This window comes from Gymnodraco acuticeps, unplaced genomic scaffold, assembly GCF_902827175.1.
Source record: "Gymnodraco acuticeps unplaced genomic scaffold, fGymAcu1.1, whole genome shotgun sequence".
NCBI classification, from domain to species: Eukaryota; Metazoa; Chordata; class Actinopteri; order Perciformes; family Bathydraconidae; genus Gymnodraco; species Gymnodraco acuticeps.
In genome coordinates this window covers 39,070-65,847 of record NW_022992152.1, presented here as the reverse complement: position 1 = coordinate 65,847, position 26,778 = coordinate 39,070, and the positions used below count along the sequence as shown (strand labels likewise).

Here is a 26,778-nt window from a genome sequence, read left to right as displayed (position 1 = left end):
TCTGTAGACAGCTTGTAATCAGCTATCTTTATGAATGCAAAAAAGGGTGTGCATTTTTTAAGCACTGACCATGACATCTTTTTTTGGTTTGGTACTTCAAAAAAGCTACACAAATATGGGTCTTCAGAATAACAATACAATTATAATAATATAGCTTTGCTCCGAATGTTTCCTATCATGGTGGCAGTCTTTTATATTTTTATGGTTATTTAAAAATGACCATAATAGCCGCACTAACACTGAACTACTTAAAAAGGAAAATAGGATTTGTGTTACCTGTTACCAATTCACCTAGAGCCATTTTACTAGTTCTATTATTTGACCAAAATAGGCCTGTGCTTTTTACTTTAACCTGGAATTAAATAATTTATAAATAATCCAACACAACTGGAACCCTACTGGTTTATCTGTACCTCCTGAAAACTACTTCACAAAAGTCGACACAATCCTTTATTCAAGATGCATCATTTTTTACCTTGCTCTTATCGCACAGTATCTGTTGAAACCTCTTTAACAGATGGCTTTATCTATCTGGCCTGCAGTGGATTCTGTAGTGCTGTATCACCAAGGCCTGCTTATCTCATCAGCAGGTGGTTAGCTTGCACCATCAATAAACTCATTAAATATTTAAGACCTCCTCTAGTCATGCTTGTCTCTTAGCTTCCCTTCTCTTTTTGTGGATGAGAAATCAGGGATTTGATTACAGTACAAATGACCCAGCAGAGTGGGCTGAATTCCTTCCATGTGTCGTAGTACAGTACAAACATGCAATGATGATGAACGTTCAAATGCATATTTTGTTGCAAAACAAGATTGGAAGAATTAATTTCACCAAATCCTAAACTGCACAGCAAATCAAATCAATCCAATAACACCAGCGGTGGCAACATTTTCCACTACTTGCACACTAAGAAAGGCAGTTTACAGGACTGATAAAACTCAAAACAAAAATGCACAGTTCATAATGTTTACATTAAATAACCCCTCAATTCAATAAATAAATAAAGCTGATTTCATGGCTAGTACTTTTATGATGATGATTGTATTGCGTATTTTTATTTAATTTAGGAACAACATTTCTAAAGTTTATTTAATTTCAATGAAATAAAAAAAAATATACATTATTTAATTACATTTATTTCATTCAAGTGAGTGTAATTTAATTTGTCTACATTTTGGGTATTGTATTTGTAATGTTACTGAATGTGTTCAAGTTAAAAGGTGGGGTAGGTAAGTTTGAGAAACCGGCTCGAGATACACTTTTTGTTATATTCCATGGAATGCTCTTAACATCCCGATAGCAATGAATATCTTAAGTGCTTTGACAAATAATCCATACAAAAATGTCATCTGTGGAAGCCGTAGTACTGTAAAAAGCACGACCAATCATTTTAGCCGGCTTGGCTAAAATAACTGGATGACCTACCCACTCGAGCGGGTTTCTCCAAAATTACCTACACCACCTTTAAGTGATATCTTCTTTATTTTGACTTAAACACATTTAAATCATAATTAATTTTAATAAAAAATGGTCTCATCTATGCTAATATATCTCCCGCTCACACTTTAATGTAGTGATCAATGTTTTACATCAGATTCACTGACTTTTCAACCCAGCACTCTAGACACAGTGATTAAGAATGATGTCATCCAGCCGTTGCACCCGTTGCTTCTCTTTTCCCTGGAGATCAGTCCCTCAGTAAAAGTTGCTCACATCAGCCTTGTGAAAGTTTACTGGGAACTTTTACCCCTCATTAAAAATACTTCTAAGTTAAGTTATAACTGTTTAGCTGTTTCTTGTTCTAATTCATTAACATGTAAATCCTTGATTTGTTTGTCTGTTCCTGTAAACATCAGCCCCTCCAGCTCCTGTCTACCTCTGGGTCTTGTGCGCCTCGCCCATAAGCAGGTGCTTGCAAAGGTGCTATAAAAACACACACACACACACACACCTGAAAGCAGACAATTTTCTTGCTGACTTGCTGTTCTAAGCCTCCCTCTCGTTTGGTTTCCTCTCCCTTTTGGTTTCCTCTCCCTTTTGCTTATCCCCTTGACCAATCATTTCATTCTACTCACTGCAGCAAACACACCTAACAGAAAGGCCGTTTTTTTAATTGGCAATCGATCCCAGATCCTCTCTTCAAGCCATCCACCATTGGCTCTTATTACAGTCTTTATCTCCCTGGTCCTCCAGACACACACTCTTATTAATCACCATGGATTCATTTCACCTCCACTTTTTAAAATGTTGGTTATATTGACCTCCTCTCAGCCACTGCTCTCTTTTCTTTCTCTCTCTCTTGATCATTCCTGACCATCCTCTTGTTCTCTCCACAGTAATGGCAAACTGTTGGCGGTGGTTCAGGACCAGTGTGTGGAGATTAGGTAATTATTGAACTCTCTCCCGCTGTTTGAAGCTCCCTGTCTTTGTGTGTGCGAGTGATAGAGAGTTTTAATTAACAAGATGGCTAATCACATCTCCCTTTAAAAAAAACGAGCTGCAGTCTAAGCTTGTATCTGAAGAATAAACTTTATTCTTCAGATACAAGCTTAGACTGCAGCTCGTTTTTCTATGACTGATTGAGTTGTCTTTGATTGTATTGATGCTTTATTAAAGCATCAATACAATCAAAGACAACTCAATCAGTCATAGTAGAAAACATTTGAGTCAATTTAGCAATCCTAGCAAAACATGTGTGGCACTTCGGGCTACATAAAATAAATGAAAGCAAATTGAAAACCCAAGTGCTGCCTAAATGTTTCCATCATCGACCAAAGCATACATGCACATGAGCGTGTTTGTGCTCATTTTGAGCCGTTGTAATTATTTTCCGACACAAATCCAATTTTCCCCCTTACAAGGGAAAAATGTGCCTGCTCAGCACTGTGCTCCATTGACACAATGTAGTGCTTTAAATGGAGCAAAATTGAAATGAAAATCAATAGCAATAAAGCAGGTATACAAACATGTCTTGCTCTCTCTGCGACTGATTTGTCTCAAAGGGCTGCCTTCCTCTTGACCCTCTGCGTAATTGAAAGTCATTTTCACATATCAATACGTAAAAATAAAGAAAGTATCTGTTGTTCACTCTGACTCAGTTGACCCGATGTAATCGAGACCAATCTCCTCTTATGCCTCAGATTGATGTACTGGGTTTCTCCGTACTCCTTTGTACACACCCCTGTTGTTAAATCACAGAGTGTGTGATAGACTTGCTTTATGGCATTTGTCGGTGTGAGTGGGTGTTTTGTCGGCTCAAGGCCTTATCCATTGAGCTTTGTTTAAGAGTCTGTCTAAACACTGCCTACTCTCAAGACCCTGTCTGCTCGATCCATTGAGCTACTACAGCTCGGAGGCCATAAGTGGCAATTATAACCCACGTTATATGAGGTCATCTAAGGCTAAAAGTGTGTACAGTTGCACCCTTGGGTGTGTGTATCCTTGTCATGTCGCTGCTTTTTCACTGGTGTGTTTGCTCCTCAGGTCTGTGAGAGATGACTTTGGCTCGATCATTGGGAAGTGCCAGGGTAAGTCCCTCTCCGCCGTTTAATTTGAGCTCACAACACGTTTTTAACTTGTATTCTTCATTAACAGTGTCCAAAGCCTGTGTTCGAACACTACTTGGAGTTTGTTTCAAAGCGAAATATCAACCACGGTGGCTAATTGGATTGTGTAAGAGGGACACAGATAATCACTCTCATCCCATACACTGCCACTCATTAGAAGCAGCTGATAAAATAAATCTCCTTTATTGTTTGATTAGCTATTTAATTAAAATGGCCTGCTGCGTTGGTATTAATTACGTGAAACATGGGGAGGCCCAAACTTTCTGAAAGTAAATACACTTTGATGTTAGGAAGTCATTTCTTTTTTAGTATTGGGATTTTTTATATTTAAAAGGGACAAGGAGTAGGATTTTTTTTTTTTTCCGTTGGTTTACTCAAAAGTCATAGTGGGCCATGATTTTATACTGAAAATCCTACTCATTGTGTCTTAAAGGTCACCTATTGTGTAAAATCCACTTTTTCATGTCTTTTATTCATTACTGTGTCCCCTCTGTGTAAAGAGATTCTGAACGTTTCAGGAAAAAAGATTCCCTCTTTCTGTCCTGATAGCGCGCCTGGGAAACTGTGCGTCTTTGAGAGACATTTATTGAGATGTATTAGTCTAACTATCCTTCACACATGAATTGGATAGGTCCTGAGACCCACGGTGTTGATGTATGGCATTAGCTTCATCCTTCTTCTCCCATCTGTATCCATCATTGGCACTCCTCAAAACACCAGGGATTATTCACAGAGAGTATAGTTTAATAACAAATCCCTGGCTCCCTGAATCTCTCTTCACCCTTTCTCCGTTTGTTTGAGCTTTCAAGTCTTTTTTCTTCTTTCTCCTGCCACAGTGCCGAAGGACCCAAACCCCCAGTGGTGAAAGGCGGCATGGAGCCACGACTGCACCCTGCTGGGCTACGCCGACAGCACTGGCACCGTGCGCCTCTTCGACCTCATAGGCAGCGAACTCTTCGTCATCCCTCCGGTAACCGTGCCTGTCCCTCCTCTTTGATGTCATCAAACCCCCAGAGTCCCCTTTCAAGCTGGCCCTGTTTCTGAAATGCCTTTTACTTTTATTTTGCATGCATAGAGGACCGCAGTGACGCGTCCTAAAACCCGGAAGTAAACTTCTTCCGGTTCCTTCGTCAAAAACACAATGCAATTTCTCCATAGGATTTTGGAAAATAGCTCGAAATAAGGTCTGTGGTTGACACACATTTAAGAGAAGGATCACGTTTTGTTTAGCCGGATAATATCCACATGTCAACCCTAGTGCTGTAGCGACGCGTCGACTTCAAAATATCGTCGATGACATATTTCCGCGTCGACGCGTCGCCACCATAGACTGTATATATGGTCGCCACACACACGTGGGTCACCCAAAGCAACAAGCAGTTCGCAATCGCACTTCTAACACAATGGAGACTGAAACCTCACAGGATTGCGCACGAAGCCCTCAAACGAAAACATCTCGCCCTAGGTCTTCAAAAGCATGGGAATATTTTAAAGTTAGTCCAAAACGCAAAGATATTTATATATTTATATCTCACTGAGACTGCTGCTTGACCGGAAGCAGCAGCTAGCTGTGGTGGCAACCATTAGCAGCTAGCATTTGCTCTCCGATGTTTACATAAAAATGGAATTATGGATTATAAATTCAATAATTTTTTTATACATAGACGTTAAAAACCTATGGATTAATCGATTCAGCCGCGTTTTTTCTCATTTTAATGCCATTGAACACGTATTTTGATCAGATTGACAGCTACGGCGGTGAGACGATCTCCCTAGAAGCTCTGTGAAGGTACGTGTTGTGATGACTGTATTTGCTTCCCCTGTCGCGAGTCCGGATCACTCAGTGATGATACTATGTACCTACATAATCTGTGGAGTCTCAGCTTTAATCGGATATCTTGTATGTGCAGCTACGATAAGTAATAAGGGTTATCTTGAGTTCTGTGCCAATGTCCGTTAGCATTTTTCGCTCAGGGGTCATTTAGATAGCATTTTAGTTTGCTTCTTATGAGACTTGTGTTTTGTTTTGTGTTGGTAAACATGGTTTGTATCGTCAATTAGCTGAGATTATTTCCGTTAATCTGGTATAACACATTAATAGGTTCTTAAATATTAAGATCCCCTGAGACACAGTATCGTGAAAAAAATTTTTTTTACATTACTTTTTTTTACATTACGTTTTTTATGAATTGAACAACAGAAAAATAATCGTTCGATTAGTCGACTAATCGATCAAATAATCGCCCGATTAATCGTTTTCAAAATAATCGTTTCCCCCCAGCACTAGTCAACCCTACTTTTATCATTTTTGAATCATAAATCTAGTCGCCAGAAGCAAAATGCTAACGTTATGCTATAAACGAACTACAAGCCAGTACAGCAGCAGGGTCGCACAACTTCAACGTCACGCCAATTTAAGATCGTTTCAACTGACTTGCACTGAAACTGCACTTTGAATACTTTAACATTTTAAACTGTATACCCCGGTTATCTAGGCCCTTTTTTGTTTTGTTTAATGTGTACCACGTTTATCTAGGCCCTTTTTGTTTTGTTTTATGTATACATGTCACACTGTGGGAAACGATATTTCGATATTTCTGGATGTATAACACATGTAGAATTTTTTACAATAAAGCTGACTTTGACTTTTGCGCGCTTGCATATTTTAACAAAGCTTTTCATTGAGCCACACTGAATTTAACTAGAAGTCATGGCTGTGTCAATTACCAGTCTGATATCGTTTTACTAAGATGACAAGAAGAGTGTAGAGCAGGGGTGCCCAACCTTTTTTGACCCGAGAGCTACTTTTAAAGTTGCCAGTCTGCCGAGATCTACCAGTCCAAATAGAGAGGCGTAGCCATTACTGACAGCCTACTACCAGGTAAATACACACTTCTACTTGTATAAAACTGACCTTTGTACGATTAATACTTCATAAAATACTGCAGATCCTTTATCTTACCTCTTTCTAATCTACACACATACAAGTATTTAACTGAAGTTACACAACAGTGTTGTTGATACAGAGTTGGAGTTTATTCACACGTCACTACAGTGGGTAATGTTTTCAAGAAACATTGAACAGTGTTGCCACATATGACACAGGGAAAAAAGAAAATAATCTGAACCCTTTCTTTGCCATTATATAAAAATAGTGTTGCTACAAAAGTATACATTCGGCTTACTAATAAGACAACTCAGATCTGAAGCTACACAGGAATCTGCTGCCAAAGTGCAATAAAAAAGACAAAATTAATAGAATCAAACAATTTTTTTGTTGCATTTTAGTAGAATATAAAAATAAATGCCTTTAAAATAGGATGCAAGCAACACTAGCTTCTTAACCTGAATTAATAATAGACTATAATCAATTTAAACAGAACAGATCTTAATGTTTGCATTCTTATACCATTTTGTACAATAATTATAATAATAAGTTCTAACAAACTAAAACTTACAGCTGATTAATAACGGTATCTAACTTGAGTATTTATTATATCAAAAACCTGTTGAAATGCTACTGTTATTTTTACTGTCCCCAAAAAGCGCGTCAGCAGCCTCCAGGAATGCTTCTTTCACAACTTTGCCGTCTTTGAAAGACTTCATGTGTTTCTCAAGAACGTGACTGACACGATAAGATGCTCTGGTAGCAGCCTTGCTCTTGTTGTTGGGCCTGGTGAAAATGGACTGCCGTGCATTTAGCTGTCCTTTCAGGCCCCTCCCCTTTTGGGAGCGTAGGGCAGAATTAGGAGGGAATTCCGTCTCGTAGCGTTTGTGCACTGTTTTGAAATGTCGCTCCTAAATTACCTTTCTTCGATAAAGCCATGCTCGCATTGCAGATGAGACAGATGGACTTTGAATTGGAATAGATACAAAAATAATCATCCTCCCACTCGGGCTTTTTTGCTTCTGCCATAATTGCGGTCTTGTGTGTGTGTGTGTGTGGACTGTCACTCCTGTTGACACGGTCGAACAACAACGTCAGCGAAATAGTGCCCACTGCCCACGAGCCACGCCCCGACACATGGGGTCACGCCGGCCAATCACAAAGCTTTGATGCGTTCAAGTGCATTATTCTATCACAGGAACATTATGTTACAGGACATTAACGATAAAACAGAATGTTGTTGTTCTATTTTTAGACACATCTCGCGATCGACTGGGAATCTCCTCGCGATCGACTGGTTGGGCACCCCTGGTGTAGAGTGTCACATGAAATCTTTATTACAAATATTACACACCAGAAAACACAGACATATCCATGAAATAAACATTATAGGCTATAAACAATTAAAGGGATAATGGGGAAGGCATTACAAATGTAAACATATTTTAAATAATAAAACAATCCCACCACCACAGGTATCTACAGGAGAAGAGGGAATTCTCTCCACAAAATGTGAATGCCCACGTGGAGAATGGAAATGCAGTCATGCGGCTGCATTCGCCATCTACAATTTCAGCTGCACTGACACCCCCTATCAGTGGAAGAAGCCAAAGGCAGCTAAACATACGCATTCAGTGGAGGAGCTATTTCCTCCAACCAATAACTAATTGAACCCGCTGACAAGAGAGCCCACCTCCGAAGATCGTGACTGGCTGAGGGACAGACTCGGGGGCAGGTTTTCAGGAATTTCTTGGCTTCTCTCCCCCGAGCCAGAAGAGGAACACTACAGCTTGGAAACACTTACTGTTCCTGAAATTATCAAATCTGTTGGGCATCAGGGACCTGAGGCAATTGTGGCAAGCATGGCATTGTCTGAGGAGCTACAGAGGGCAATTCAGGTGGCTACCACTGGTCAGCAAACCAACCCAAACTGGCATTTGTTCAGGAAAGGAAGGTTGACTGCCAGCAACTTTGGAGCTGTCCTGAGGTCAAAGCGTGTGACTGCTTCCCTTATTGCCAGGGTGCTAGGGCAACAACAAGCCCTTGATGGTGTTTTGTCTGTACAGTGGGGGACTATGAATGAATGTGAGGGCGTCAGGGCATTCACCACTGCAACCCAGATGCAGGTCCATGAGTCAGGTTTGTGGCTCTCCCAATCAGGAGTGTTGGGGGCATCTCCAGATGGTCTGGTAGGGTCTTCCGCTGTGCTGGAGGTAAAGTGTCCCTACGGAGCCAGGGAAATGACAATTAGTGAAGCATTGCAAATCAAGGGCTTCTGTGTCAGTAAGGAAGGAGAAACATTCAGCCTGCGTGAGGAGCATCCTTACTGGCACCAAGTGCAAGGTCAACTTCACCTCACTGCAAGAAAGAAGAAGAAATTAAGAAATTGTGAATTGTTTTGAATTTACATTTACTCGCCTTTGCAATGTTGTTGTTGTTAGAGTGTTAGGTTTCCTGTCAGCTCGTCTGTTGGGAAGATATAAAATATTAGTTTCATGGAAGTCACACCGTCACATATAAGAGCTTTAAGACATACAGTACATAGGCTAAAACAAAACATCTAGATATAATCTTGCACTTTGATAAGTCTTGTGAACATTTTCACTATTTTTATAGATCAAAATTGAACTAAAGAAATAAATGGTAGATTAATCCATATTGAAAATAGGTGTCAGCTGCTACACTAATTATAATAGTTATATTTCTTAATTAATTAAGATATTACTGTATTGATCCCAATTTGGGAAATGTTTGTGTTGCAGCAGCATAACAAGAAAAACAAAATATAAGTTATTATATATACAAAAGTATGTGAGGGATGGAATATTAAATTGAATATAAATGTAAAATGTACATGTGATTTTACATCCAAGAGAAGCTATGGAGCAGAGAGTTCTCTGCCAGCCAGAGGTGATTTGTTATTAGTTCAATATGTCAAACTGATTTCCCTGACTACAATCTTTAGTTACATGGTGAAACGTTATGCTGCTTGTACTAATTAGACTTATCATATCATATCATATAAGCGACACAGGTTTTAATAGGATTTATTCATTATCTTTACTTATGTTGCAGTCTTTTCAGCAGCGCCATCTCTAAAACGGCGATACAGTCACTACCCATCATTTAAATTTCACCGTGACATGGACAAAAATGTAACATCAGCTTACCTACGACGCTGAAGTTGGCTTCCGATTCAGAGCATCCGATTCGGCAGTTAAGGGGAAAGTTAAGGGACATTTAATTTACAGCGATGAGCGAACAATCCTCCGTGTTTGAACCTCTTAAATCGCTGCATAGCCGATTTATTTGGACTGGATTTTCCCAGAGGGTCTAAAGATTCTTTATAACACAGTTTGAGATTTGTGAAACCTTTATTCTATTTGTGAAAATACAAAAAGTGAGATTTCAGTGCTTTTTTTACATGTAGACCACATTAGACCAGGTCCTGATCTAAAACCACTAGACCTAGACTCATCAAATCTGGTAAGTATGGACAGCTAATTAAGGAAGAATAAAGTCTTTACTTCTCAAATGTATTATAATTTTGTGTTGCAAATAACAATTCAACAGATAAGTAGTAGTATACTTATATAAACTTAATTTATTTACAGTTGCAGGCAAAACATTTCAACAGGAAATTAAATATAGTCTATAACTAGCATTGTTCAAGTTTACTTTAAGCAACAAGCTTTGCCTAATTACAGTATGTCATCTTGAGTACTAGGATTGCTTGGAATGTGAAAAACATTACAAGATTAGAAAATAACACTTTGGTAAAAATAATTGCTATTCATATTTTGCTTTAGGACAAAGCAGCAGAAGCTGTTCAAAGTGGATGAAAGACTGAAGGTTAGCCTTTTTCTTTATCTCATGAACCTGAATTCCTTTAACATCTCTTTCATTTTTTTGTTTGCTATGAAACAGTATTTAAGATACAAACACTTTGTAGATAAAGAATTATCACCTAAATGAGGAGCATACACTTATTTTTATTTATGTATTCATTTGTTTAATAGGGACAGTGCACATTAATTAACATTCCTGTCAATATGCCAGAGTTAGCCAAGAGGCTATTTTTCATCTGTTGGCTACGGTGGCCCTGAGAGGCCAGGGTGCTGCAAATTTAAAAAACGCTGCAAATAAAAAGAAATAAAAACGCCGCGATGCAAATAAAAAAGCCACAACGGAAGTGAATTACCGGGGACTATTATTGCTGATGCACATGCGGTTTTTTTATGTGAGAGAAGAAGAAGTCTGGGGGATCTCCAGGAAACATCTCTTGGGTAAGTTTATAATGTTAAAGTTACACAGGATGTAGATAATATCTGTCGCTGCCGTATTTATGACTTTAAATTACGTTATTTTGTGTGTGGGAGCAGATTATGTGTGTAGTGTATAATGTTAGTAGAACATAGCTACTTTTATCTGCTAACGTTAGCTGTTTTCTAAACAAACGGATCTGAGCCGACCGGGACTTAAAGATGATGCTAAGACACACAAAGTAAGTTGAATATGCCTTTATTCAACAGACGAGCTCGGGTCCTCTCCTCAACATGCTCTGAAGGAACAACTTTTACTGAATTAGGGCTGGGCAAGTTAACGCGTTATTAGCGCGTTAATCGCAGGAAACGCGATTAAAACTTTTAATCGTTGCCCAGCCCTATATTGAATACATATTAGATCTTCACTAACATCCTGTAGTCAATCTTGACTCTATCAACATGTCATCTAAATGTGCCTGTCTAGAGATAAATGATGGTCTCTTATCCTGCTTAGAGATAGAGAAGGGTCTCTATCCTGTCCAAGACGTGCTTCCTTTGGGAAGTTTACTGGCTTTAAATCTTTCTTCTTTTTTTTTTTTTTATGTATTTTGACATTGTAGATGGATGCATGGTTCAGATATTAAGTGATTGCAGCTGATATCTGCTGTTAAATTAGTGTCAGCTGTTTGCAGGTAACATTAGCAACATTGAATGTTTGGCTCCCTTTCTCGAAGATGGTAAGCTCCTCCTTAAAAGTCAAGAATTTCACCAGTACAGTGATAATATCTTATTTGTATATGATTTGTTGCCATTTTAATATATGCTATACACATATTATTGTCAGTCATGGCAATTTCAACATGATTTAGAACTACTGATAAAAAAAAATGCCAACAACTAAAAAAATCAGGTGAAATACCAAAGTTGACCAATTATGTGCTCCTTCATGTGAGGGTTGAGCCTTCTGATGCGTTTATGCACAAATACAGGCATTAAAAGGGTACCTTTTTGTTCGCTACCTCTAGATTGATATGTATTTTTATCCTTACCAATTATGTAAGTATCCCAATATTTTGTCCTTTGCCTGTTTATTTCTCTTATTTTTTGCTCCATGTCTGGAATTGTTCACGCATTGAACATACTGAAAACATACACTTATGCATCAAACAGTTCAGGTATTTTCCTCATTACTGATACATTTTCATTTTTTTCTTATTAAGTTTCATTCCTAATGACACTGTTGTCTTTTCCCTTCAGTCACAGAATCGAATGATGAAGGAATCGAGGCAGGCCTCATCCACAAGTACTTCACAGAGGGACACGCTTATGAAGTGATACTTGATTTTCTAGAAAAAAGACACAACATTGTTCTTAGTCTGAGGACCTTAAAGAGGAGGCTACAGAACGCTGGCTTAACAAGAAGGACAGACTACACTCCCATTGGCACAGTACACCAAACTGTTGCACATGAACTGAGAGGCTCGGGTCGGCTGTTGGGTTACAGAGCTATGTGGCAGACATTGCAACAAAAGTATCACCTGACAGTAAAAAGGGAGGATGTTAGACAGACGATTTCCAGACTGGATCCATCTGGTGTTCAACTTCGTTCCAGGCGAAGGTTTGTCCGAAGGGGATACGTCACAGCAGGACCAAACCAAGTGTGGCACGCTGATGGATATGATAAACTTAAACCCTTTGGTATTGCCATCAGTGGCTGCATCGACGGCTTTTCAAGGAAAGTTATGTGGCTCAGGAGTGGCAGCACTAACAACGATCCGGGCATCATTGCGCAGTATTACCTGCAGTGTGTATCGGAGTTTGGACTACTTCCAGCCCGCCTTCGCACTGACTGTGGAACTGAAAACGGCACTATGGCAGCCATTAACTGCACATTACGATCTCAACACACATGATTTTGCAGGAGCCCTCAGTCACATGTATGGTACCTCAACTGCAAACCAGCGCATCGAGAGTTGGTGGTCTTTCTTCAGAAAGCAAAGGTATAGCCTTTTAAGGTCAGGTCCAAGAATGTATGTGTGTGTGTATATAGTACAGAGGTGCCCAAATACTTTAAATCTATCTGGATGAAAACAATTGAAAAAATTGTGAAATTACATTAGAGCTGTACACTAACATTTTCCCAAGGGAGTTTATGTGCTCCCAAATGAAATAATGTAGGAGCGCACCAAGAAATGTACAACATTTCTAGAAATATTTGTTGTCTTTTTTTCATGAAATACAAAAGTTTTGAATTCCACCATTAGGACTCAGTTCTGGATCGAGCTCTTCAGTGACCTTAGAGAGAGGCACCTCTTCAATGGGAGCCATGAGCACAAGTGTCTGCTGCGATATGTGTTTTTGGGCATCTTACAAAAAGACCTCGATGAGTACAGACAGCTGTGGAACAACCACACCATCCGACCTGTTCGCCTGTCTCAGTGTCCATCAGGTAAACCTGATGCCATGTACCACCTGCCTCACAGGTTTGTATTGAAATTGTTTGGTAATATTACTTTAAAATATATCTGACTTCATATAATTTGGTGTATCAGCCCAATATGACAAGTTTGTCACTTGATAAATAACGTGATTCATTTAGTCTGAAAACTCATTATTTCAAAAATGATTTCAAGTCTTAAACGACTAAAAATGGATTCTGATAAATCAGAAAATGTCCAAAGCTATTCTGTCGATTTATCTTACTCAATTCCAAAAAGTACCTTGTGTTAGAAAGTGAGTAGAATGACCATATTTGACTGAAAGAGCTGCTGTCAACCTGAGATTAACTTCTCAAGTCAAAGCTCTTTGTTTAGGATTTAATTAACGAAGAACTGACTCAATGGAGTTTTAGTTATAATGCTTATCTAGCATGTTTGGGGGGGTTAAATGATCCATTTGTAATCACTTGACTCATTATGTTTCAATTTATGACTGGTCTTAGGTTTGGCGGAAGGGAGTGTGGATTTCCAGTGTCCTGGGAAGCCCTACACCACTTTGATGGCATCATGCAAGCATCATCCCAGTACAATTTGTGTGGTGATGAGAATCTGGAGATGCATTTTGTGGACTTGCAAAGACGGAGTGGGTTGGCTCCACCAGTGAACTGGACAGCTGCTGTTCAGAATTACATTTCCATGAAAAACATGTCTGGAGTGTAGAATACATTGCCCCACCAGCCCCCCAGAACCTTTTTTGTGTGTACAAGTTTCCAATGTAGGTTGAATATTATTTAGAATGCTGCAATTCTGAGTAGATAAGTCCAGTGAAATATTCAGCTTGTATCTTTGCATAAGTCATTAGACTGAAACCTTTCTTTGTTTAAATAAACATACAGCATATTCATGTATTTTGTAAAACATGTTTAGTGTTACATCCGTGTTATCAGTTGAATGGTCGATCGTCAGAAAATTATACACCTAATATTTTGGTAATTGATTTTAATTTTGTTTTGAATATAAGCAGGTTCCAGCCTCTAAAATGTGAATATTTGCTGGATTAATTTGTTCTCTGTGAGGCTTAACTTTCTGACATTTTAAAGACCAAGGCGTGTCCGAAATCACTCTCATTCACACTATAGGGAATTCTATATAGTGAGTAGTGAGTGATTTCAGACACAGCCCATAACAAATTGATGAATCAACAATAACATTCATTCATTGCATCAGTCACATATGCTACTGTTATTTCTGTTTTCACAGTGGATCTGAGAATAAAATCTTGTGAACCAGCTACAGCCGTGTCATCTTTGTAGCGAGTGTGTAACATATGCTATACGTAGAAAACAAGTCCTTACGTTAAAATGAAACACTTTTAAACCATTTAATGAAGAGTCATTCAGCTTTACTCTTTCACAAAGTCCATGTAAAAACATGATAAAATGGCCAAAACAAAATTGGCACATTTGCACGACAAGGTGCCTTTTGCAGTCTTTATTTACTGTTTATGTAAATATTTGTAAAACATCTTAACACATGTTCTGAACTCTTGATTTAACCACGGTCTACCTTACCTACCTAACGAGAATACAATACAATACAAATGTGTGGTGTTGTTCACATGTTAGATATGAAATAGGACAAATCTGCCATGAAAAATACTCATCTCTCCTACGTCACAACATTTTGGTCGGACAGACCGCAACATTAAAACAACGGACTGTGTGTGGCAACATTAACTTTTACCACAAGTTATTTAATTGTTTAAAGGCACCCAAAGCCGGGGGAATTATTAATGCCAAAGTTCATGTTGGCTTTGAAGGCACCATAAGTGTCCAAAAGAGGAAGCTTTAAAATGTTGGCACAGGTATTTGCCATTGGGAATGTTGACGTTGTAGAACATAGGAATTGAAGGCGTGGCAGAGGACTCATACCAGCAGGAGGCACACATGGCACACCTGTAGCGAACATTAACACCTCCTCCAAGGTCACTGAGCTGTCATTTTCTAAAAAGTAGAGAACATTGGAATCAATTGACAGTAAATACTATCTACATCAACACCGGAACTTTTTATAATCTGTGTGTATAAAAATCAGACAAGAGCAAATTGACTAACCTTCACAATCGAGAAGATAGTCTGCCCAGTAACTCATAGCTTTCTCTTCCTGAGCCCTTCTGTTGCTTCCCTGTTGACTAAATTCAGGCTGGAACAGATTTTCCATCTCTGCAGCAGACAGCTTCATATCGGCATGACAGAGAGCAGGGGTCAGAACCGTCGGATGCTGCTGCAGAGCTGTCAGAAACGGCAAACTTTCAAGTCCAGCCTTGAATCTAAAATACAATTAAAAGATGCATGCAAAGATACATGTGCATCAGTAAGTAAGCAAGAAAATGGGACAACAGCAACACGTTTTTCATAATTATTTTAGCAATAACAATGAAATACAAAAACCTACCTTTCGATTGCAGTGTTGTTCCTGTGGATTATGTACCACTTCAGGTAATCCTCTACAATCATTTTTTTTCTTCACATGACCTGACATGTCTGAAGCACCCAGCAGTCTGCAACATGGCACTGTTCCGTATCATCAAGTCCTGAAGGATCTCCACTGAGGGTGAATTCTGAATCTAAAAGAAGAGATAACAGAGTCCCACACATTTCAAATATGACACGTAATTATAAAAAATGGTAATGCCAGAAGTATATCTTGAAAGAATGGTTTAAGTGGACAAAACTATCTCTTTACCTATTCTAGAATTTCACACCCTTCTCATACCTCTTGTAGGACTTTCCCTATCTCCTCATCTGTAATGTCTCCGACAGATGCCTTGAAACTGCTCTGCCCTGAGATGTAGCTGACCAGATCCTCTGACAGAAAATTAGGACCTAAGCCTAATAAAAAAAAAAAATTAAAAAAAATTACCTCCACTTGTGCCTGTTTTATCAACATCACACAGGAATTTGATGTCCTTGCCACATGAACAGCAAAAGGCTGATTTAGAAGCCTGCTGCTGTCCACAAAAAGGACAATACATTATGACCTGCAACAAAATAAATAAAGTATCATTAGGTTGCTTTGCGCTTCAATTGCATGAACATCTATCTATCTATCTATCTATCTATAAAGCAAGAAATGTCTGTGTGTGTCTGTGTCTCGCATATCTCTCTGACTGTTTGTCAGATCGATCTAAACTTTCGTATATGGCTTGCGGATTGCACGATGATGTGCATCCTTCATTTAGAATTTTTTGGGATTAATTTTTCTAAACCTTTATTTTTAACGAATCTACGCGCTCCGATCGGGTACGCCCCCCGGACAACATTGCAAGCAGCAATTATGGGAGCCAAACAATCGGTCCGTTTAGTACGGGCACAAGCTCTGAATAACACGTAAATAACACGAACACATTTGGAAAGACTAATCAGTACTACTTTCAACGCTGGCTTAATACAAGGAATATCCCAACATGGATTGCAAGTGTGTCTTAATCACGACATTCCCCACTGACAAGGGCAAGACAAGCCTCAGGCAGTTAAACATGCAATAATACTGTGTGTGTGTGTGTGTGTGTGTGTGTGTGTGTGTGTGTGTGTGTGGTAGTCTAGATTTAAAACGGTTCAAGCTGCACGGATAAATCGAGCAGAATCAGAATCAGTTTTCATAGACAAGTAAACAACTTCAAAATAGCTTTCTGCAGTTTTGATCAAAGCTATGTTCTACTAACATTATACACTACACACATAATCTGCTCCCACACACAAAATAACGTCATTTAAAGTCATAAATACGGCAGCGACAGATATTATCTACATCCTGTGTAACTTTAACATTATAAACTTACCCAAGAGATGTTTCCTGGAGATCCCCCAGACTTCTTCTTCTCTCGCATAAAAAACCGCATGTGCATCAGCAATAATAGTCCCCGGTAATTCACTTCCGTTGTGGCTTTTTTATTTGCATCGCGGCGTTTTTATTTGCACGGCGTTTCTGTTTCTTTTTATTTGCAGCGGTTTTTTAATTTGCAGCGTTCTTTTATTTGCAGCACCCTGGCCTCTCAGGGCCACCGTAGTTGTCCCTGGACAGATTTTATAAGTGAACCTAAAACAAATTTCATTTAAACAAGTAAATACAATCAAATTAAAACATGCAACATACATTACTGGAATACTTAAATAAATAAAAAGACAGAACAATAAAACAAAATAACATGTTGTGACGACCCCTCCCCCCTTCTGCCTGTCTGTGCTCCCTGCCTTGCTGTCCTCTGGCAGGTACTGGGAGTGTCGTCCTTTTTGTGCCCGCCCATCTAGAGGCGGAGCCTCAAGAAGGCATAAAGGCTTGCCCAGCTGGGAGGTTCACTTTCTGATCCTGGCCTGCTGCAGCAACCTCAGCCTTCTACCTGTGTTTGTATTTTCACAAATAGAATAAAGATTTCACAAATCTGAAACTGTGTTATAAAGAATCTTTAGACTCTCTGGGATAATCCAGTCCAGATTTGATGAGTGTAGGTCTAGTAGTTTTAGATCAGGACCTGGTCTAATGTGGTCAGGATGCGAAAAAAGCACTGAAATCTCCCTTGTTTGTATTTTCACAAATAGAATTAAGGTTTCACAAATCTGAAACTGTGTTATAAAGAATCTTTAGCCTCTCTGGGATAATCCAGTCCAGATTTGATGAGTGTAGGTCTAGTGGTTTCAGATCAGGACCTGGTCTAATGTGGTCTACATGTAAAAAAAGCACTGAAATCTCCCTTGTTTGTATTTTCACAAATAGAATAAAGGTTTCACAAATCTGAAACTGTGTTATAAAGAATCTTTAGACCCTCTGGGATAATCCAGTCCAGATTTGATGAGTGTAGGTCTAGTGGTTTTAGATCAGGACCTGGTCTAATGTGGTCTACATGTAAAAAAAAAAGCACTGAAATCTCACTTTTTGTATTTTCACAAATAGAATAAAGGTTTCACAAATCTGAAACTGTGTTATAAAGAATGTTTAGACTCTCTGGGATAATCCAGTCCAGATTTGATGAGTGTAGGTCTAGTGGTTTTAGATCAGGACCTGGTCTAATGTGGTCAGGATGCGAAAAAAGCACTGAAATCTCCCTTGTTTGTATTTTCACAAATAGAATTAAGGTTTCACAAATCTCAAACTGTGTTATAAAGAATGTTTAGACCCTCTGGGATAATCCAGTCCAGATTTGATGAGTGTAGGTCTAGTGGTTTCAGATCAGGACCTGGTCTAATGTAGTCTACATGTAAAAAAAAAAAGCACTGAAATCTCACTTTTTGTATTTTCACAAATAGAATAAAGATTTCACAAATCTGAAACTGTGTTATAAAGAATCTTTAGCCTCTCTGGGATAATCCAGTCCAGATTTGATGAGTCTAGGTCTAGCGGTTTTAGATCAGGACCTGGTCTAATGTGGTCTACATGTAAAAAAAAAGAGCACTGAAATCTCCCTTGTTTGTATTTTCACTAGTGCTGGGGGGAAACGATTATTTTGAAAACGATTAATCGGGCGATTATTTGATCGATTAGTCGACTAATCGAACGATTATTTTTCTGTTGTTCAATTCATAAAAAACGTAATGTAAAAAAAACGTAATGTAAAACATTTTTTTTTCACGATACTGTGTCTCAGGGGATCTTAATATTTAAGAACCTATTAATGTGTTATACCAGATTAACGGAAATAATCTCAGCTAACTGACGATACAAACCATGTTTACCAAAACAAAACACAAGTCTCATAAGAAGCATCTAAATGACCCCTGAGCGAAAAATGCTAACGGACATTGGCATAGATCTCAAGATAAAAGTACCCTTATTACTTATCGTAGCTGCACATACAAGATATCCGATTAAAGCTGAGACTCCACAGATTATGTAGGTACATAGTATCATCACTGAGTGATCCGGACTCGCGACAGGGGAAGCAAATACAGTCATCACAACACGTACCTTCACAGAGCTTCTAGGGAGATCGTCTCACCGCCGTAGCTGTCAATCTGATCAAAATACGTGTTCAATGGCATTCAAATGAGAAAAAACGCAGCTGAATCGGTTAATCCATAGGTTTTTAACGTCTATGTATAAAAAAATTATTGAATTTATAATCCATAATTCCATTTTAAATCGGAGAGCAAATGCTAGCTGCTAATGGTTGCCACCACAGCTAGCTGCTGCTTCCGGTCAAGCAGCAGTCTCAGTGAGATATAAATATATAAATATCTTTGCATTTTGGACTAACTTTAAAATATTCCCATGCTTTTGAAGACCTGGGGCGAGATGTTTTCGTTTGAGGGCTTCGTGCGCAATCCTGTGAGGAGGAGTTGGTAGCCGTTTCAGTTTCCATTGTGTTAGAAGTGCGATTGCGAACTGCTTGTTGCTTTGGGTGACCCACGTGTGTGTGGCGTCATACAGTCTATGGTGGCGACGCGTCGACGCGGAAATATGTCGTCGACAATATTTTGAAGTCGACGCGTCGCTACAGCAGTAATTTTTACAAATAGAATCAAGGTTTCACAAATCTGAAACTGTGTTATAAAGAATCTTTAGACCCTCTGGGATAATCCAGTCCAGATTTGATGAGTGTAGGTCTAGTGGTTTCAGATCAGGACCTGGTCTAATGTAGTCTACATGTAAAAAAAAAGCACTGAAATCTCACTTTTTGTATTTTCACAAATAGAATAAAGGTTTCACAAATCTCAAACTGTGTTATAAAGAATGTTTAGACTCTCTGGGATAATCCAGTCCAGATTTGATGAGTGTAGGTCTAGTGGTTTTAGATCAGGACCTGGTCTAATGTAGTCTACATGGTAAAAAAAAGCACTGAAATCTCACTTTTTGTATTTTCACAAATAGAATTAAGGTTTCACAAATCTGAAACTGTGTTATAAAGAATCTTTAGCCTCTCTGGGATAATCCAGTCCAGATTTGATGAGTCTAGGTCTAGTGGTTTTAGATCAGGACCTGGTCTAATGTGGTCTACATGTAAAAAAAAAAAGCACTGAAATCTCGCTTGTTTGTATTTTCACAAATAGAATAAAGATTTCACAAATCTGAAACTGTGTTATAAAGAATCTTTAGACTCTCTGGGATAATCCAGTCCAGATTTGATGAGTCTAGGTCTAGTGGTTTTAGATCAGGACCTGGTCTAATGTGGTCAGGATGCGAAAAAAGCACTGAAATCTCCCTTGTTTGTATTTTCACAAATAGAATTAAGGTTTCACAAATCTGAAACTGTGTTATAAAGAATGTTTAGACCCTCTGGGATAATCCAGTCCAGATTTGATGAGTGTAGGTCTAGTGGTTTCAGATCAGGACCTGGTCTAATGTAGTCTACATGTAAAAAAAAAAAAGCACTGAAATCTCACTTTTTGTATTTTCACAAATAGAATAAAGATTTCACAAATCTGAAACTGTGTTATAAAGAATCTTTAGCCTCTCTGGGATAATCCAGTCCAGATTTGATGAGTCTAGGTCTAGCGGTTTTAGATCAGGACCTGGTCTAATGTGGTCTACATGTAAAAAAAAAAGAGCACTGAAATCTCCCTTGTTTGTATTTTCACTAGTGCTGGGGGGAAACGATTATTTTGAAAACGATTAATCGGGCGATTATTTGATCGATTAGTCGACTAATCGAACGATTATTTTTCTGTTGTTCAATTCATAAAAAACGTAATGTAAAAAAAACGTAATGTAAAACATTTTTTTTTCACGATACTGTGTCTCAGGGGATCTTAATATTTAAGAACCTATTAATGTGTTATACCAGATTAACGGAAATAATCTCAGCTAACTGACGATACAAACCATGTTTACCAAAACAAAACACAAGTCTCATAAGAAGCATCTAAATGACCCCTGAGCGAAAAATGCTAACGGACATTGGCATAGATCTCAAGATAAAAGTACCCTTATTACTTATCGTAGCTGCACATACAAGATATCCGATTAAAGCTGAGACTCCACAGATTATGTAGGTACATAGTATCATCACTGAGTGATCCGGACTCGCGACAGGGGAAGCAAATACAGTCATCACAACACGTACCTTCACAGAGCTTCTAGGGAGATCGTCTCACCGCCGTAGCTGTCAATCTGATCAAAATACGTGTTCAATGGCATTCAAATGAGAAAAAACGCGGCTGAATCGGTTAATCCATAGGTTTTTAACGTCTATGTATAAACAAATTATTGAATTTATAATCCATAATTCCATTTTAAATCGGAGAGCAAATGCTAGCTGCTAATGGTTGCCACCACAGCTAGCTGCTGCTTCCGGTCAAGCAGCAGTCTCAGTGAGATATAAATATATAAATATCTTTGCGTTTTGGACTAACTTTAAAATATTCCCATGCTTTTGAAGACCTAGGGCGAGATGTTTTCGTTTGAGGGCTTCGTGCGCAATCCTGTGAGGAGGAGTTGGTAGCCGTTTCAGTTTCCATTGTGTTAGAAGTGCGATTGCGAACTGCTTGTTGCTTTGGGTGACCCACGTGTGTGTGGCGTCATACAGTCTATGGTGTCGACGCGTCGACGCGGAAATATGTCGTCGACGATATTTTGAAGTCGACGCGTCGCTACAGCAGTAATTTTCACAAATAGAATAAAGGTTTCACAAATCTGAAACTGTGTTATAAAGAATCTTTAGACCCTCTGGGATAATCCAGTCCAGATTTGATGAGTGTAGGTCTAGTGGTTTCAGATCAGGACATGGTCTAATGTAGTCTACATGTAAAAAAAGCACTGAAATCTCACTTTTTGTATTTTCACAAATAGAATAAAGGTTTCACAAATCTGAAACTGTGTTATAAAGAATCTTTAGACCCTCTGGGATAATCCAGTCCAGATTTGATGAGTGTAGGTCTAGTGGTTTCAGATCAGGACATGGTCTAATGTAGTCTACATGTAAAAAAAGCACTGAAATCTCACTTTTTGTATTTTCACAAATAGAATAAAGGTTTCACAAATCTCAAACTGTGTTATAAAGAATGTTTAGACCCTCTGGGATAATCCAGTCCAGATTTGATGAGTGTAGGTCTAGTGGTTTTAGATCAGGACCTGGTCTAATGTGGTCTACATGTAAAAAAAAAAAAGCACTGAAATCTCACTTTTTGTATTTTCACAAATAGAATAAAGATTTCACAAATCTGAAACTGTGTTATAAAGAATCTTTAGCCTCTCTGGGATAATCCAGTCCAGATTTGATGAGTCTAGGTCTAGCGGTTTTAGATCAGGACCTGGTCTAATGTGGTCTACATGTAAAAAAAAAAAAGCACTGAAATCTCACTTTTTGTATTTTCACAAATAGAATAAAGGTTTCACAAATCTGAAACTGTGTTATAAAGAATCTTTAGCCTCTCTGGGATAATCCAGTCCAGATTTGATGAGTGTAGGTCTAGTGGTTTCAGATCAGGACCTGGTCTAATGTAGTCTACATGTAAAAAAAGCACTGAAATCTCACTTTTTGTATTTTCACAAATAGAATAAAGGTTTCACAAATCTCAAACTGTGTTATAAAGAATGTTTAGACCCTCTGGGATAATCCAGTCCAGATTTGATGAGTGTAGGTCTAGTGGTTTTAGATGAGGACCTGGTCTAATGTAGTCTACATGTTAAAAAAAAAGCACTGAAATCTCATTTTTTGTATTTTCACAAATAGAATTAAGGTTTCACAAATCTGAAACTGTGTTATAAAGAATCTTTAGCCTCTCTGGGATAATCCAGTCCAGATTTGATGAGTCTAGGTCTAGCGGTTTTAGATCAGGACCTGGTCTAATGTGGTCAGGATGCGGAAAAAGCACTGAAATCTCCCTTGTTTGTATTTTCACAAATAGAATAAAGGTTTCACAAATCTCAAACTGTGTTATAAAGAATGTTTAGACCCTCTGGGATAATCCAGTCCAGATTTGATGAGTGTAGGTCTAGTGGTTTTAGATCAGGACATGGTCTAATGTGGTCTACATGTAAAAAAAAAGCACTGAAATCTCACTTTTTGTATTTTCACAAATAGAATAAAGGTTTCACAAATCTGAAACTGTGTTATAAATAGTCTTTAGACCCTCTGGGATAATCCAGTCAGGATTTGATGAGTGTAGGTCTAGTGGTTTTAGATCAGGACCTGGTCTAATGTGGTGAAGATGCGAAAAAAGCACTGAAATCTCCCTTTTTTTAATTTTCACAAATAGAATAAAGGTTTCACAAATCTCAAACTGGGTTATAAAGAATCTTTAGACTTTCTGGGATAATCCAATCCAAATAAATCGGCTATGCAGCGATTTAAGAGGTTCAAACACGGAGGATTGTTCGCTCAGCGCTGTAAATTAAATGTCCCTTAACTTTCCCCTTAACTGCATAATCGGATGATCTGAATCGGAAGCCAACTTCAGCGTCGTAGTTTACCTCATAGCACGAATCCAGACTCTCCTTTGGCCGGGAAACGATAGAACGAGCAAGTTTCATGCAAAGACCTGTGGCTGCAACCCGGAGCAAAGCAGCGCTAGCTTTAGCTAACGTTAGCCAACGAAAAGAACTGCCGAGTAAGATTGGAAAACACTGGTAATTAATTGTTCTATAATTTGTAAAACTACGGTGTTACAAACGACAATTTCAAAAATACAGATTCTAATGGTCAGATATACAGTGTTCGAAATGGGGGGGAGCCAGGGGGAGCTTGGCTCCCCCGAAGAGGGAGGGAGCTCCCCCGAAGGCCGACTTTGAGATAAATAGGGGGAGCCCAAAAAAATCGTGCATATTTGTGTCACACAGATTAGAAATGGTGAGTTTCTGTAAATAAAAGTTCTTGAAATAAATTATAGGCATTGTTCATTACAGTTTCTGAATATTCGTTTTACATTTGTGAATATTTCTGTGTGTTGCTCTGTACGTGGCGGTGCTGCATTGTTTACGCTACTTACGTTGCTATGGTTACGGTGGCGCGGGATTTGAAATGTTCATATTGATGTTGTTTACTAAATAATAAAGAAAATGGCGAAACGAAAACAGCCAAGCCTCGCAGCTTTTGGTTTCACGACTAAAGAAGCAAAGGAGTCGAAAAATGAAGATGTCAACCGGACAACTTTTAGTTCGCCAGCTGTTAGCGGCTGTAGGGTCGATTTTGACAGCTCCATTCAGAGGGAAAGGCCTGCCGATGCGGAGCCAGAAGAGGCTTCAGAAGAGGCTTCAACAACGGCCACAGCCGCCGGTTCGACCTGCACTAGCGAACCTGATGCTGACGATGCCCATGATGGCCTGCCTTTTAACTGGACACTGAAAAGATGTAGTGAGTGGAAAGAAAAGTATCCATGGCTTTTCATAAAAAATTTAAAATTTGGATGTGAGATTTGCAAAGACGCAAAAACAATATTGATCTCCTTGCCGCTCGGAAAGAAATCCACCGGAGTGCACCTTTCACCAGAATGGATTCAGGGACAGGTCAGCTGTGATCAACAAAATAACCTGCGAAAAAAGATTTATAAGCACGATAAGAGCCAGGCACATGAAAAGGCAATCGCAATTTCGGAGATGAGAAAGAAAGATGTCCTGCCAAACAAGGTATTAGCAATCAATGCTGATCTAATGCAGGAGACATATACATCGTTCAGATCTGCGTATATGATTGCCAAAGAAGAAATGTCATACAGAAAGCTACCTGCTGTAATGTTCCTACAACAACTCAATGGTGCTACGGTAGGGACTGTGCACAAATCGGACCATGCCTGTGCTGAAATAATCAGGCATATCGCAGAGGAAATGAGAGCTAAATTCGTTTCCAACATAAAAGACATGGGCTCACTAATTAGTATCACAATAGATGAGAGCACAGTTCATGGGCGGGCCTACATGATTATTTACGTGCGATGTGACATAAAAGGGGAAGTGGACAATGTTTTTTTGAATATTGTTGAGCTTTCAGAAGGTACGGATGCTAACTCGCTGTACAGCAGTTTGAGGAAAAGCTTAAAACAAGCTGGATTGGATGACGAGTTCTTGGGGAAAAATCTCATCTCAATAGCAACGGATGGAGCAGTATGAAGGGCCGTGTAGGCCAAAATTCAAACTCACCTCGCACACACACTACTTAAAACATCTCGCCTTGCACACACACTACTGAAATACTCTCACATTCACTACTGAACACCTCACACACACACTACTGAAAACATCTGGCCTTGCACACACACTACTCAAATCCTCTCACATTCACTACTGAACACCTCACACACACACACTACTGAAAACATCTGGCCTTGCACACACACTACTGAAATCCTCTCACATTCACTACTGAACACCTCACACACACACTACTGAAAATATCTGGCCTTGCACACATACTACTGAAATCCTCACACACACACTACTGAAAACATCTGGCCTTGCACACATACTACTGAAATACTCTCACATTCACTACTGAACAACTCACACACACGCTACTGAAAATTAACGTCATACACACACTATTGAAATCCTCTCACATTCATTACTGAACACCTCACACACACACTACTGAAAATTAACCTCACACACACACTCCTGAAAAACATTTTACTGAAAGGTTCTCAGTAGGGAATGTGCATGTGTTTCACCTATGTGTGTGTGAGGGGATTCTTGCTGTAACGGAAGTCATTCTAATGTAACGGAAGTCATTCTAATGTAACGGAAGTCATCTGCTAGTGGTCTCTTTGCTAGCCCCGTTAGCTTCATTAGTTCCAGGCTGCTACTCGGACGTGTTTGTTGTGTTGATGCCTGGTGGAGTATTCTTCATTGAAATATCGCACTTATCTTATGGCTCTGCAGTTCAAACAGACCGTACATGAATGCAGTTTATTCGGTAAGTGAAATTCAAGCACTTTATTTCTTACTTGTCTTTTTATTCAGCTAACAAGCGAGACGAAGCTACATCTGTGCTAGCGATGCTATCCGTAGCATACAAGTTAAAACATAATGGAGAAGTGTAAAACATTAAGAAGGATTATACTGTAAAACATAAGGCTTCTCGGTGAGGTTGGTAAAATAAGGTCATGCTTGTACATTAGTTAGTTTGCTAGTTAGGTAACTGTATGCATTGTTATTGTTAATTTAAAATAGCTATGCTCGACGATGCAGACAGCTAGCGTCACATTAGTGTTGAAGAGCAGAGTACGGTATGAGATTAACCTCACTATAAAATCTGTGTATCTGAAAAATATGAATCTCACATTTCCAGTTGGTTCCAGAAATAACGTTGACGTAGATATTGCAATATGGTTTGTTGAGCTGGAGTTGATTGTTGAAGCTTACTGGTTAACGTTCATCATATTAAACGAACGAACCCAAACGTTGTTGTTTTTAATAATATTATTACCAATACTTACTTAGCATTTTATTATCATAACACTGGAGAAACCGATTTATTGTGGCAGCAGAACGTGAACATGTAACTTAATGCCTGCATTTGAGGACGAAAAATAGCTCAGTCAATGTTTTAGGGACAAGGAAATGATTTGTTTAAATATTAGATATGACGTTATGTGTGCTTCTGTGACAATGAAGCTTATTCATTGCATTACATTTGTTGAAGATGTTTGTCTGTTACCCTTACGTGTGTGTGGGCTTTGATATCCAGCACTTTTTT

The 26,778-nt window shown here is 38.8% G+C and overlaps 2 protein-coding genes across 12 annotated transcripts in view; one reads left to right on the top strand and one right to left on the bottom strand.

Annotated features, from left to right (window-relative positions):
* The window catches only part of LOC117538527 (neuroblastoma-amplified sequence-like), a 43,278-nt gene that overhangs the window by 8,065 nt on the left and 8,435 nt on the right, over nt 1-26,778 (top strand). Inside the window, exons 2-8 of one of the 11 annotated variants that reach the window (XM_034204299.1) lie at nt 1,858-1,921; nt 2,338-2,385; nt 3,485-3,528; nt 4,404-4,537; nt 11,977-12,719; nt 12,984-13,168; nt 13,661-14,450. In XM_034204299.1, the coding sequence (XP_034060190.1) occupies nt 12,277-12,719; nt 12,984-13,168; nt 13,661-13,821 (789 nt within the window). In that variant the 5' untranslated portion in view covers nt 1,858-1,921; nt 2,338-2,385; nt 3,485-3,528; nt 4,404-4,537; nt 11,977-12,276 and the 3' untranslated portion in view covers nt 13,822-14,450. Of the gene's footprint in view, nt 1-1,857; nt 1,922-2,337; nt 2,386-3,484; nt 3,529-4,403; nt 4,538-7,929; nt 8,375-11,420; nt 11,457-11,878; nt 14,451-26,778 lie in introns of those variants that run through there. The other 10 variants (XM_034204295.1, XM_034204294.1, XR_004567873.1 and 7 more) reach the window with 10 other exon arrangements.
* On the bottom strand, nt 14,634-17,236 carry LOC117538528 (G2/M phase-specific E3 ubiquitin-protein ligase-like). Its single transcript, XM_034204304.1, has 4 exons — nt 16,999-17,236; nt 15,612-15,783; nt 15,272-15,486; nt 14,634-15,160 (listed from the first exon to the last, which is right to left on the bottom strand). The coding sequence occupies exons 2-4, from the start codon at nt 15,671-15,673 to the stop codon at nt 14,919-14,921; spliced, it is 519 nt and encodes a 172-aa protein (XP_034060195.1). The 5' UTR covers nt 15,674-15,783; nt 16,999-17,236; the 3' UTR covers nt 14,634-14,918.